The sequence below is a fragment of the Protopterus annectens genome, chromosome 16.part0, assembly GCF_019279795.1.
Source record: "Protopterus annectens isolate FY-2018-M chromosome 16.part0, PAN1.0, whole genome shotgun sequence".
Classification (NCBI taxonomy): domain Eukaryota; kingdom Metazoa; phylum Chordata; order Ceratodontiformes; family Protopteridae; genus Protopterus; species Protopterus annectens.
This window is the reverse complement of record NC_056750.1, coordinates 358,907,398-358,919,574: the sequence shown is the minus strand read 5'-3', so window position 1 is coordinate 358,919,574 and position 12,177 is coordinate 358,907,398. Positions and strand designations below refer to the sequence as shown.

Here is a 12,177-nt window from a genome sequence, read left to right as displayed (position 1 = left end):
GCATGTGTATGCCTTCTGTGGAAGGTTGGGCACTGGGCTGGCAATTCGGCACTGTAAAACTCCACTGCCAATCATTTGCGGACAGATGATCCACTGTGGCGACCCCTAACCGGGAAAAGCCGAAAGAAGAAGAAGATTTCTTTTTTTTTTTATTTGCTGGGAAAGTCCGTGTGGGAACTGAAATGTCGATTTTAAATGGAAGCCCCTGCAGAAAAGTTCCAAAACAAGGATTGTAAGACAGTTTAAGCATTTGAAAAGAAAAACAGTCAGCAAGGAATATTTACAAAGTATTTCAAAGCAAACCATTAACTATTTATGTATTAAAAAAGCGTGTCAGATGAAAGATGTTTTCAATATACAGTAAGAATCAAAAATATTATATTAATGCACCTGTATTGTGTCAGTAGTGGACAGAGGATTGCATACTTCAGACAATAGGTGTGGTACAGTTGCATAGTTTTTTAGTTGTCAGATGCTTAATTTACAGTAGATTTGAATTGTTGCTGGTTACTTAAAAGCCTAATGTGGTTAGTAAGTTTGTTCTATGCCTTGGAGATGATGGCGAAAGAAAGTTGCCATACCAATAATTAGATTCATTAGCAAAAGTTAAAGTTCTGAGTCTCTAAGTATTTAGTAAGCTTAGAGCCAGAAAAAAAAACTTTTGAGAAGTTCAGTTACATCCCCAAATACTGTGGCAGACTAAAATATCCTCAGTTAAGCAGACTTTCTTCATATATCCCCAGTGAAAATTTGTCGGAACATTCATAAGCAAGTATTAAGCTAGCTGCCCATGTAGGCGATTTTAAGCCTAGGCAGTTTTCTTTCAAAGGTAAGGATCAATTGATATCTTAACCATTATACCAACCCCTGTCACCTGGACTTTTTTTTATAGGTTAGTGGAGAAGTACTCTGCTAGATAGATAACTGCAATCTACTCTGGATAATGGAGTACAGTGGATATAAAAAGCATACACACTCCTTTTAAAATGCCAGGGTTTTGTGATATAAAAAAATGAGACCACAATAAATAATTTCAAAACTTTTCTCACCTTTAATGTGACCTATAACCAGTATAATTCAATTGAAAAACAAATCTGTTTGGGGAAAAATAAAAAAAAGTACAATAAGCTGGTTGCATAGATGTGTACACCCTTAAACTAATACTTTGTTGAAGCACCATTTGATTTAATTACAGCATTCAGTCTTCTTGGGTAGGAGTCCATCAGCATTAGCACATCTTGACTTGGCAATATTTTCCCACTCTTCCTTGCAAAAGTGCTCCAAGTCTGTCAGATTGTGAGGGCATCTCTTGTGCACAGCCCTGTTCAGGTCATCCCACAGATTTTATATTGGATTTATGTCTGGATTCTGGCTGGGCCATTCCAAACTTTAATTTTCTTCTGGTGAAGCCATTCTTTTGTTGAATTTGGATGTATGCTTGGGGTCATTGTCTTGTTGAAAGGAGAAATTCCTCTTCATCTTCAACTTTTTAGCAGATGCCTGAAAGTTTTGGGCCAAAAGTAACTGGTATTTAGAACTGTTCATAATTCCATCCGCCTTGACTAAAGCCCAGTTCCAGCTGAAGAAAGGCAACCCCAAAGCATGATACTGCCACCATCATGCTTCACTGCGGGGATGGTATTTTTTGTTGATGTGAAGTGATGTTTTTGCACCAAAAGTACCTTTTAGAATTGTGGCCGAAAAGTTCAACCTTGGTCTCATCGGACCATAACACATTTTCCCACATGCTTTTGGGAGACTTGACGTATCGCTTTGCAAATTTTAGCTGGGCCTGGATGTAAGAAAAAGCTTCTGCCTTGCAACCCTACAAGCTGGTTTAGTGGGACTCTTCCCCCCCCCCCCCCAACCTGGTTTATAGAACACTGAGCAGCAAGGAAAATAAATGCTGCAATGAGGAAAGGGGCTAGGTGGACAGGAAGTGGAAGAGAAGTACCAGGAAAAAATATTTTCTATGCTCAGAATATGAGATGCGAAGTCGCAGTGTACTACTATTTTAGTGTCCCATCTAAACACTTCAGTCAGAACAATAAAATGCAACACAGGAGGCTTACGCAACTGATTTTGAGGCACATGGCATGAAAAGAACTCCCTATAAGCAAAACATATTCACATAGCAAAGATTTTCAATGCTAGTTCAGTTAGGAGAATGTTGGGTTGGACCTTGATAGATTCCAGGGTGCTTAGGAAAGTGCAGTGAGAGTCGAGAGACATGGTTGGGGACCTATACCAGGCTATGACCTGGATTGCTGTCTTTACCCATTGTTAGTTGTACCTGAAGTATCTCCGATGCATTATGCTGGGCTACTAGTCTGGAGGTGTGCATATCTTTTGTGAATTTGGAGGCACCACCGCCTTTGGAGCTTCTGTCCATGTTTGAGTCGAAAGGTGTGGAATGAGTTTCAGCCTGGTAGCACAGGGTTGCTTTCTGATGCTTTAAACCAGGTCTCCGTTACAACATAAATGTGGATGTTCTCCATTTTGAGGAGTGCTTCGAGCGAGTGCATTTTGAAATTTAGACTGCTAGCTTTGAGCAGCATGACCCTCCGATTGCGTTTATTTATAGCTGTTATTTTGGTAATTTGGTCTTAGGAACACTGCCTAAAAAAAGCACTATAGGGGTGGCAAGAGCCTTTGCCAGTACCCGCAAACCCAGGGGTGACAGATGAAGGCTGTCTCTGGCAAAGCATGAAGGTCTGTCAGTCATGTCATCCCAAGCAGACAGATACTGGATCCCCTTAGAATGACACCAGAAACTTAGCCAATTGTTGACATCAATAATTTTTTGTTTTTACTGTGATATCATTCTGGGTGATGGTAGGATACTGCCCAGGACTAGTGCCATACCTGCCTGGGTAACATAATCTGAGAGCTCCAGCATGTCTTTCTTCATGTAGTCCTGGGAGGTGCATCTCCGATCATTCACACCCACATGGACAGTGACAGAGTCATACTTGTACTTGTTGTGGAGTGACGTGTGTGTGTGTGTGTGTGTGTGTGTGTGTGTTGTCTGATTCTGGTACCTGATAGAAGGCTGACTGTTGCCTTCTCCTTATTCAACCTAGTGAGTGAAACATCTTTGTGCCTCACTATTGAGTCACCCATGATTAGTGTATTGGGCAAGGTGTTTAGCTTTAGAGCCTTAGGTTGAGGGGCACACTGTGGAGGTGTGTGTGTCCTGTGGTTTGTGCTGTGTTGTGGTGATAGAGTGCATTTCTGTCTTGGAGATCTCTGCTGTTTGGGTAAATTTCTATTCAGAGCCTCTGTGAAGGTGGATGTGTGGTTTGTGCTTTTATATGAGAGTTGTGATAGTGGGTGTTCTGGAGGGCTGTGTAATGGAGGGCTGTGTATTGCATGTGGTATGGTGCAGGTGTTGACCTTTTCTTTACCAGCTAGTCTGGTCTTGTTTAGAGAGTGCATAACTTCCAGTTTGGTGATACAAGTGCATCTCTCACAAGTTTGTATGTTGGGAGGTCAGAGGAGATGGTTGTCTGTATACATGAGGCAGTTGCTTCACTGCCTCAGAATGCACAAGTGCACCAAGTTAATAGGAGAAAGCACTGGAAACTGCCCTTCAATCTTGCCAGGAGGGGTCGTCATAACTACTACGTATTGGAGCTATTTCCGTGAAGAACGACTAGTGCTGATGGCACTTAGTGCTATAATAATTGCTACAAAAATATGTTGAAGTGCAAAGTGATTAGGCTGTTTTGAAGTGCAAGAGAGAGAGAGAGAACTAGCAAGATCTAAAGGAAAAACTGAAGAGCAGACTTGCTGGTACCAGTAATAGTTATCTCAGCTCGGAGTCACTGAGTGGAGCTTAAACAAGTGCAAACCCATGCAAAAGCTGGCTTTTAAACCAGAAAGTTGAAAGGGATGGAAAAACTTCCCGAATGGCCAATTTCTGGGCCAGAATCCACTCCTCTTGTGGTAGATAGGCTAACTAGTGCTTACCACTCCCACTGATGAGCTAGAAGGCTTCCCTCCGACATAGAAAGGCTTGGGTGGCTCAGAAGCTTACAGACTGTCCTGGATACAGCACATGTGTATCTGGACTAAACTAGTTACTGGAAAGGTGGGAAATGAGTGAAAATGAGGGCTTTTAAACTAGAAGTCAGACCAATTTTTCCAGTATTTACTTTCTAAAAATCACTTATTATGGAAGTACAAGTTGACGAGGTGAATTACCTTGATGACAACATTACGAAGAAAAGAAACTTGAAAAACCTCAAGTTTACATTATTTAGAAAGCCCACCCATTCCAGTTCATTGTTAGCATTTTAATAGTTGGCCTCCACTTCAAAAGAAGTCCTTAGTGAAGAACAAGCCCAAATGTTATCCAATAATCTATGACATGAGTATCAAAGGTGACACACCACAACATTTTGGGTGAGACAACAGCATTCACCAACACAAGTTACCAAAGAAACTGAATGAACAAAAATAAATGCGACCCTGCACTTATTTATTAAAACTCAGCAGCAAAAAAGTCATTAATTGATATTAATCAAATCAAAATTTTTTCAGTTCAATTCATAATTAGTATTAAAAGTAGGATAATTTTTTGGTGCATTATTTTAAGCCCAATTATCAGTGTGCTAATTTTCTCTATTGCAAGTCACAGATTTTTCCTTTTCCTTTTGTAATACATAGCAGCACACATGATTGGACTGTTTTTTTTTTAAATAAATGAATATGTAAAGAATTTTCTGTCTTGTTTGGTGGAGGGGTGTAGGGGGGGGTGGCATACCAGCAGAGTCAAGATAGGCATTTTCCAAATTTTTTACATGCCAAGCCCAAAATGTTCCATCACTGATCTATAAGTTAGATAAATTAAAAGGCATGTTAATAGAGGGTAACCTAAACTTTTTTAATAATATTTGTATGGAGGTGGCTAAGAAAAGGAGCTTTGGTCACTTCACACCATTGCTAGTAACACTTAACAGGGGGCATCCTGTGATTACCAACAGTGATGCATAGGTGAAAACCAGGGTCAATTTCAGAGAGCTCTGGTGTTCTCTTTTAACTTGCATTCTTTATAATATCCATTTGATTATACACCTAGATTTTATTCTATTTGGGGTGGGCCAAGAACTTATTAGAACGGCTGGTGAGAGACCAAAAATTGTTTACAAAAAGGATATTTGTTTGAAAATACTTCTTGAATGACCTTGCCTGCTTGTTTGCAGTGGGGAATGGTTAGTTGTGGTCATTGCCAACAGTGTTGTATTTAGGAAGGGTCCAGTTTCTCCTTAATGAATTTTGGGAAAATTGTTAAACCATAAATATTACTGTGACAGCAGGGGTGTTAAACCCATAACATTTGAAGTGACCAGTGCTTTTTAGAAAAAAAAAAATCACACACAAATTTGAATGCACACAGTAAAAAAAATCACTTAAAAAGTATGTTACGGTAAAATCACCCCATTAGCCTGACAAGTCTGATACGCAAAGCTATGGAACGCATCATCATGGACCTAATAAACAAGGAAATGGGGATTCTCCAAACTCTGGATCCCACATAGTTTGGTTTTGTGAAGGGTAGATCATGCCTGCTAAACTTGGTTGACTTATTTGAGTCAGTCACCAGAGATGTGGATGAAGGCAAGGTGGTTCATACAGGCTACCTTGGTCTGGCCAAGGCCTTTGATACTGTTCCCCACTCAGGAATCCTAGAAAATGGATTAAGCTAGTCATCAGCCCCTATATAAGTAGGTGGGTTGCAAACTGGCTCACAGAACCCACAGTGTGAAAGTAGATGACTCCAAGTCAAACTGGTGACTAGTCATGAGTGGAGTCCCACAGGGATTGGTCCTAGGTCCTCGCCTGTTTGGCATCTACTTCTCAGAAGTCCAGGCCAACACGAAGGGACTCTGGCTGACTAAGTTCTCAGACGATTGCAAGTTGGGAGCCATTATTAACTCCCCAAGTGATGTTGACATCCTACAGAAAGGCCTCACTGAGACCAACGACTGGTGTCAGAACCATGGCCTTAAGCTCAATGCCAAAAAATGTAGTCATCCCCTTTGGGAAAAAAACAATTCCCATGAATTACCACATTGATGGTAGACCACTTAACACAGAAAGCATTATTAACGATCTGGGAACACAGGTTGACAGCAACTTATCTCTTGACCAACACATTGCCACTGTGGTCAAAGTCTTTTTATTTGGCACATCTCATTACTAAGGGTTTTGCATCCAGGAAGAAATACGTCATTGTCTCCCTCTACTCTTCCTTCATTAGGCCAATCTGAATACAATGGTCCATTTGGCATGTACCTCACTAGATACCTGCAACAACTGGAGAGGCCACAAAAGTACCTCACAAGGAGGATCCTAGGCCTTAAATACTTGTCCTGTATGGACAGACTCAAATAAACTCCAACTATTCTCGGTCTCCTATCGCCTACTTAGAGGCGTCTCTGCTTGACTTAGAAAGCCATGTCTGATTCAGCTCTGTTAGAAATGCTACAGCTAAAAAAATACCAATCCCTCTGCACCACATGCTCCAGAGACCTCATCCTCATTACCACAATCAACAAAATGTGCTGGAGGGACAGGTTCATAACCCAGAGACTGCCCATGCTATGGAATAGACTTCCCATACATGTCACAAAGCACCTCACTGGCCCTCTTAAAGATAAATCTTGAGTGGATGGGAAATTGAAAATTTACCCCAGGGATCACTCCTGTGGCTCTCCTCAACAGAGGCACTGGGAACTAAGGTCAGGTGGCACGATGCCGGGGTAATCCTGTATGCTAGGCTTGTAAAGGCTTCATGGCCATTAGCGTAGTACACACCTATGAAATATTACTAAAAACCTAATAAAAGAAGCATATGCTATTAAGATGCAAAAATAAAATGTTAACACAATGTTGAAATGTATAATATATTAATAAAATGTTTATAAAATATACCATATTATAAAACAGCCATAATAGATGGGATGCACCAGGAAAACAAAATTACCTGTATTTACATGAGGTGGTGGTGTAGTAATTTTATTACCAGCGCTTAAAAAAAAGGGCACTAAAATTATAGAAAGATATGGTCATTGATATGCCAGGTGCCTTAACTGTGTTCAACCTCATTTGCCATTGTAATTCAGCTAAGAATTTCAATTCCCACCAACCCCCTCTAGGGTGCTTGGGGGACCACCTCTAAAATACCAAAATTGAATTTAGAAAAATGTGGGCATTTGGTACTGTCTAAGTAGGGCATTATTAGTGTTGGCTGTCCGTATAGCATATACATGTTCATCTATTCTTTTTTTAAAAAGTCTGGCTTGCCTACATAGTAATGCCCACATCCAACACCAATCCAAGTTTATACAACACCTCTCGTGTTACAATTACCCTTTCACAACCTAATTTCAAAGGGTATATCTTCTAAAACAAGGGTGTTGTGTCTTAATACGTATCAGCTGGATCATTTTAGGTTACTTCATTTACAATGAGCTGTGCTCACAATTGTGTATTGCCTTTAAGGTTGTAGACATAGCTAAAGAATGACTTGTGGTTGTCCTTGGCCTGGGAGGGCCAACATTAACTCGTATTTAGTTTGGTAGACTTTATTTGGCCTCTGAGTTTTAGTTTGAGAGTGTTTTCTATCCTGCTGGGTGCTGCACCTTCTAATTTTTGCTACAATTTTCTTCCTTCTGTTTTACAGCCTACTGATTTTGTGATTCTACCAGGGTGGCTTTCTTTTTAGTTAGTTCTGTACTTCCTGGTGGGTACAGCTGCCTTACAAGGGTTAGCTGGGGGTCCAGGTTTTATTTTTTTACTTCAAAGGAGACCATTTTGTGGTCTGACTTTGCTATGGAAGACATTACACTAGGGGGTGTGCAACACACACTCCCATATTAGGACTAGATCCAGTATGGTTGCACCCCTGGTTGGTGTTTTGTTAGTCTTGTCCAGGGAATTCCTGTTTACAAATTGAATGCATCTCTGTGCCTGTATGTTTGGTGTATATGATGCCTAGTTAGTAGTGGGGTAATTAGTTGCCCATGAATATGGTATTCGGTTGGATGGAGAGTGTTTCCAATAAGTTTAAATACATGATATGGGTTTTCTGGGATGTAGAGGGGGACCTATAGCTTGCAAGGAAGGGGTACTGGAATTTGCATATGGTGATTTGAACATGGGGCAGCTCAAGTACATTGTCCTGTTTGACCAGCCTTAAGTTGTATTTATTTTTTATGTAAATCGAGACTCTTCCAACTTTAGTCCCTGTAAGTATAGTAGCTGATCTAAATATGTGGAAGGCATTACAAGTTTGCACAGTCTATGTGCTCTCCATGACTTTAAATCATGTTTCAGTGACTGCACAGATGTCAGCATTCTGTAGGGTGAAGACTGCTTTTAGGGAGTGGAGTATATTTTGTTTCGACTCCCAGCACTGAGCAGTAATACTGTTAGATGTTTTGGGATTTGATTTATGTCAGAAGTACTTTTGTTTGGCATTGCCTACAAAAGGCACTATGGGGATGAAGACCATGTTTTAGTTAATATTCAAAGCCTAGAGGGGAGAGGTGCAGACCATCCCTGGCAAAGCAGTGTGGTCTGTTTACCATCTCTTTCCAGGCTCATAAATATTGCACCCCCTTAGAATGACACTAGAAACTAATCCAATTATTAATCATATTTTTGTTCGTATTGTGGCATCATTCTTGGAGAAGGTAAAATACTGCTCAGTGGTTGGCTTATAGCAGCCTGGGACACACTGGCAGATCCTAGCCCCTGATAAGATAAGTGCTTTGCACTTTTGTTTCTTAATGTGCATTACCGGCCTACTGTTCTCTCTGTGGTCAGTTACATTTTAGATCTTTCCTTTTTTTGTAGTTGCAGGTAGTTCCAGAGATGCATTTTAGCACTGTGTGAGGTTTTGAATCCTATATTTCCATCCCTATATTTGGTGTTTGCTGACCATTTATTTCTACAAGATGTAGCATGACACCTGCTTTATAGTTGTACAGTCTTGGCAAGCTGCATTTCCATGAAAACTACAGTTCAGTAAGTGGGATCCACCTGTAAATTTACATGGTACAGTCAATATTCCACAGTAATCTTCAAATTTCCATTGTTGGCCAGACTGCGTTTCTTGTGTAAAATACTATTGTTGGTGTAATATCTAATTGAAGGAAGCCCTGGCTGTACTATAGATGGCAATAGGCAAAACTGGCTTTAGTCTGTAAGTGGGGTTGGAGAGGAAAAAAAGAAAAGTAGTGCAAACAAATAGCTTAAAATGAAAAATCACTATCAGCAGAACTGAATTTAGTTGGAGAATATTAGCAGTCAAGGATTTTTCCCACATAGAATTTGATAACTGTAAGAATTTTTCTGAAGTGGCACAGGTGAGGGAAGTGTTCAGAGATCCCAGAATACAAGGTGTAAACTGAAATTTATCATTTTCTTGGGTGGGTGGGAGTATGGTGATACTATAATAATGCTGCATTGTTTTTGACCAACAGGGGAATAGGACTCTCTTATATGGGCTATAGCAATCTGTATTTCCAAAGGCCATTTATTACTCCTGCTTTGCCTTTTCCTATAAGTTTTGATTTTTTTTTGTGATGATGCCTCATTGATCTTTGCCATCCACTGCATTTTTTTTCTTCTATATGCCATAGCACTAGACCAATTGTTGATACTTGTTTGGGTGGAAACTCACCTCAGCAGAAGTATGACCACTGAGTTGCTATCCTGGGCTGTTTTTCATAGGATTGTGGTATGACTCTGATTCCTCTAATCTAACACTATGATTTTTCACTTATTGCCAGCTGATCAGCAATCCAAATGATACATAGTCTCTGCATTTAAGTGCACATGCAATAAGAACCAAGTAGATTTCCTTAAACGTCTGGCATCTCCAATTTTAACTCTTAACTTTGGCTTACTTCACAATGCACCCATACCTTATGCCACAAAATGAGTTAATTTTTTGGTTGGAATCCTACTGTGAACAGTAATGTCTCCTTTGTTGTTTGGCATTGCCCTTTAATCAAGGAATTTTCCATACCATAGCTTCACATTATTTTGTTATTGGCATACATTGCATATTTATTACAATCTTTCAGGTAATGAAATACATTTTTGCCTATTCCAAAACTTGCCACAGTTGACATTTGCCACAATGTATAGGTAAAGCTTCTTTCTGCATCACTCATATTACAGCTGATAATTTACTTTTGGTTGTAGAATTCGTTTTGAAGGACAATTATTTCTTATTTTAATTAGCTGTATTTTTCATAATCTTTGTTCATTTCTTATTTTTATCATCCTTACAGATATTCAGGCTTGCTCAAATTAATGCTCAGTCTTAAATGCTTTCCTTGTAAGATCCTGATTGAATTTTTGTAAAGACGTTAATACCTACCCCAGAATATTCTCATCTGTACCCATTCTCATTCCTGTTTTGTCACCTTTCCTGTTTTTTTTTATCGGAATTGTAATTGTTCTTTATATGGTTCCAGCTGTTTGCCAATTCATATGGAGAGCCCACACTATACACACTTAGTTCTAATTATAGTTTAAAAGGGGAAATTCCGGTTTCAGTGAAGAGCAGATTTTTATATTGGTATGGAAGTGTACATTCTTTGATAAAATGTGAAAAATGAAGTTGTGCTCTAATTATGCTTTTTAAAAGTGAGTAGAATTCATAATACCGCCATTCTCGGTGGTGACACCGGATAGTCTTCTCTGTAAAATGACCCTTGGCTTAGTGTTACTGCATGGGCAACAACTGAATTGATCCTTTTTTTTTTTTTTTTGTAGGTTTCAAATACATTTGCCTTTGGCCTCTTTGATCTGAACTGGGACATCTTTATGCAGCATATAGATGGAGCTGTAAATAGAGTTCCTGTGTTGGAGAAAACTGGCATCAAATCAACAGTATGCGGACCAGGTATTTTATTTAATTTTTATTTATATTTGTTTGCTGGGATAGTAGCATGTCCAGCTATGGTCCAGGTGAATTAGCCATTGCAAATAATAAAAGTAAAAAAAAAAATTGCAAAAGAATCAGTTGATTCAAATCAGTTAAAGTAGATTAAAACAATGCAAAAAGTATTCTTCAAATATGTAAAGTACTAGAAATCTACCAGGTAAGTAGAATGGACCAAACCAATAAACACAAATAGGTTAAATACAACCTTTGCAAGTATAAAACCTGCTTTAAAAATCAGTGCATTAACATGGTACAAACCTTCTCTAGCAACTTAAGATACTGCTGGCGTCTGTAAGTAAGTTTGTTTTATTTTTACTTGAAAGTAAAATGTATTTTTGCGAGGAAGTGTTTGCATAGATACTCTAATACCACAAGCAGATTCAGAAGAATTTTCCTCAGGTATTTTGCAGATATTGGTGGTGTAATGGGAAGAAGGAAGTACCAGGGAGCATATGTTCTCCGAGTGCAATCAGCTGGCAGACTTTCTGGGATATAGGATCTGAGTTGCCTGAAGTGTGAGGCCTTGTTAAGTTTAATTCCAGTGGCCACCTAAAAACAATTAGAAAATGGAAATCAAAATTTACAAGTTTTATACTTGAAGTAGTGAATCTTGTAGCAGAGATAAAAAGAACAGGAAGTGGGATTATTTGAAAAGGGCAAGAGGAAGTTGCACAGGAAAAATGAAGATTGGGGGAACAATACACACAGAAAACATGTTTTGGAGGAGGAATGAGGTTTAAGACAAGGCAGGAATTGAACAATTAATGTAATGTTGCTTTGATTAGGATATATAGTAATTGTTGTGTCTTTCGGCTTTTCCCGGTTAGGGGTCGCCACAGCGGAACTCCGGTCCACTAATGATTGGTAGTTGATTTTTACGTGCCGAGTTACCATCCCTGACACACAACCTTCAACGAAGGTACCCCCATTCATGTATGTCTCCACGCAGAAGACGCTCTAGGTGAGAATCGAACCGGACAGTGTCTTAATGTGAGGTGACAACGCTACCGCAGCACCTATGTTCACATTTACAAATATTGTACATCACATATACTACTATATATTACGATGTATAGTAGTATATGTGTTATACAATATTTGTAAATGTGAACATCTTAATATGGTTTGATTACTTTTAGATAAAAGTAAGTTTTCCTATATCACAAATGTCAATTCTGTAAAGGTGTTTAAAAAAAAAAAAAATAAAT

At 39.2% G+C, this 12,177-nt stretch overlaps 1 protein-coding gene across 1 annotated transcript in view; it reads left to right on the top strand.

Annotated features, from left to right (window-relative positions):
• Positions 1-12,177, top strand: part of SARDH (sarcosine dehydrogenase) — a 2,624,838-nt gene that overhangs the window by 243,620 nt on the left and 2,369,041 nt on the right. The window contains exon 13 of the mRNA XM_044058055.1: positions 10,798-10,927. Within this exon, the coding sequence (XP_043913990.1) occupies positions 10,798-10,927 (130 nt within the window). The remainder of the gene's footprint in view (positions 1-10,797; positions 10,928-12,177) is intronic.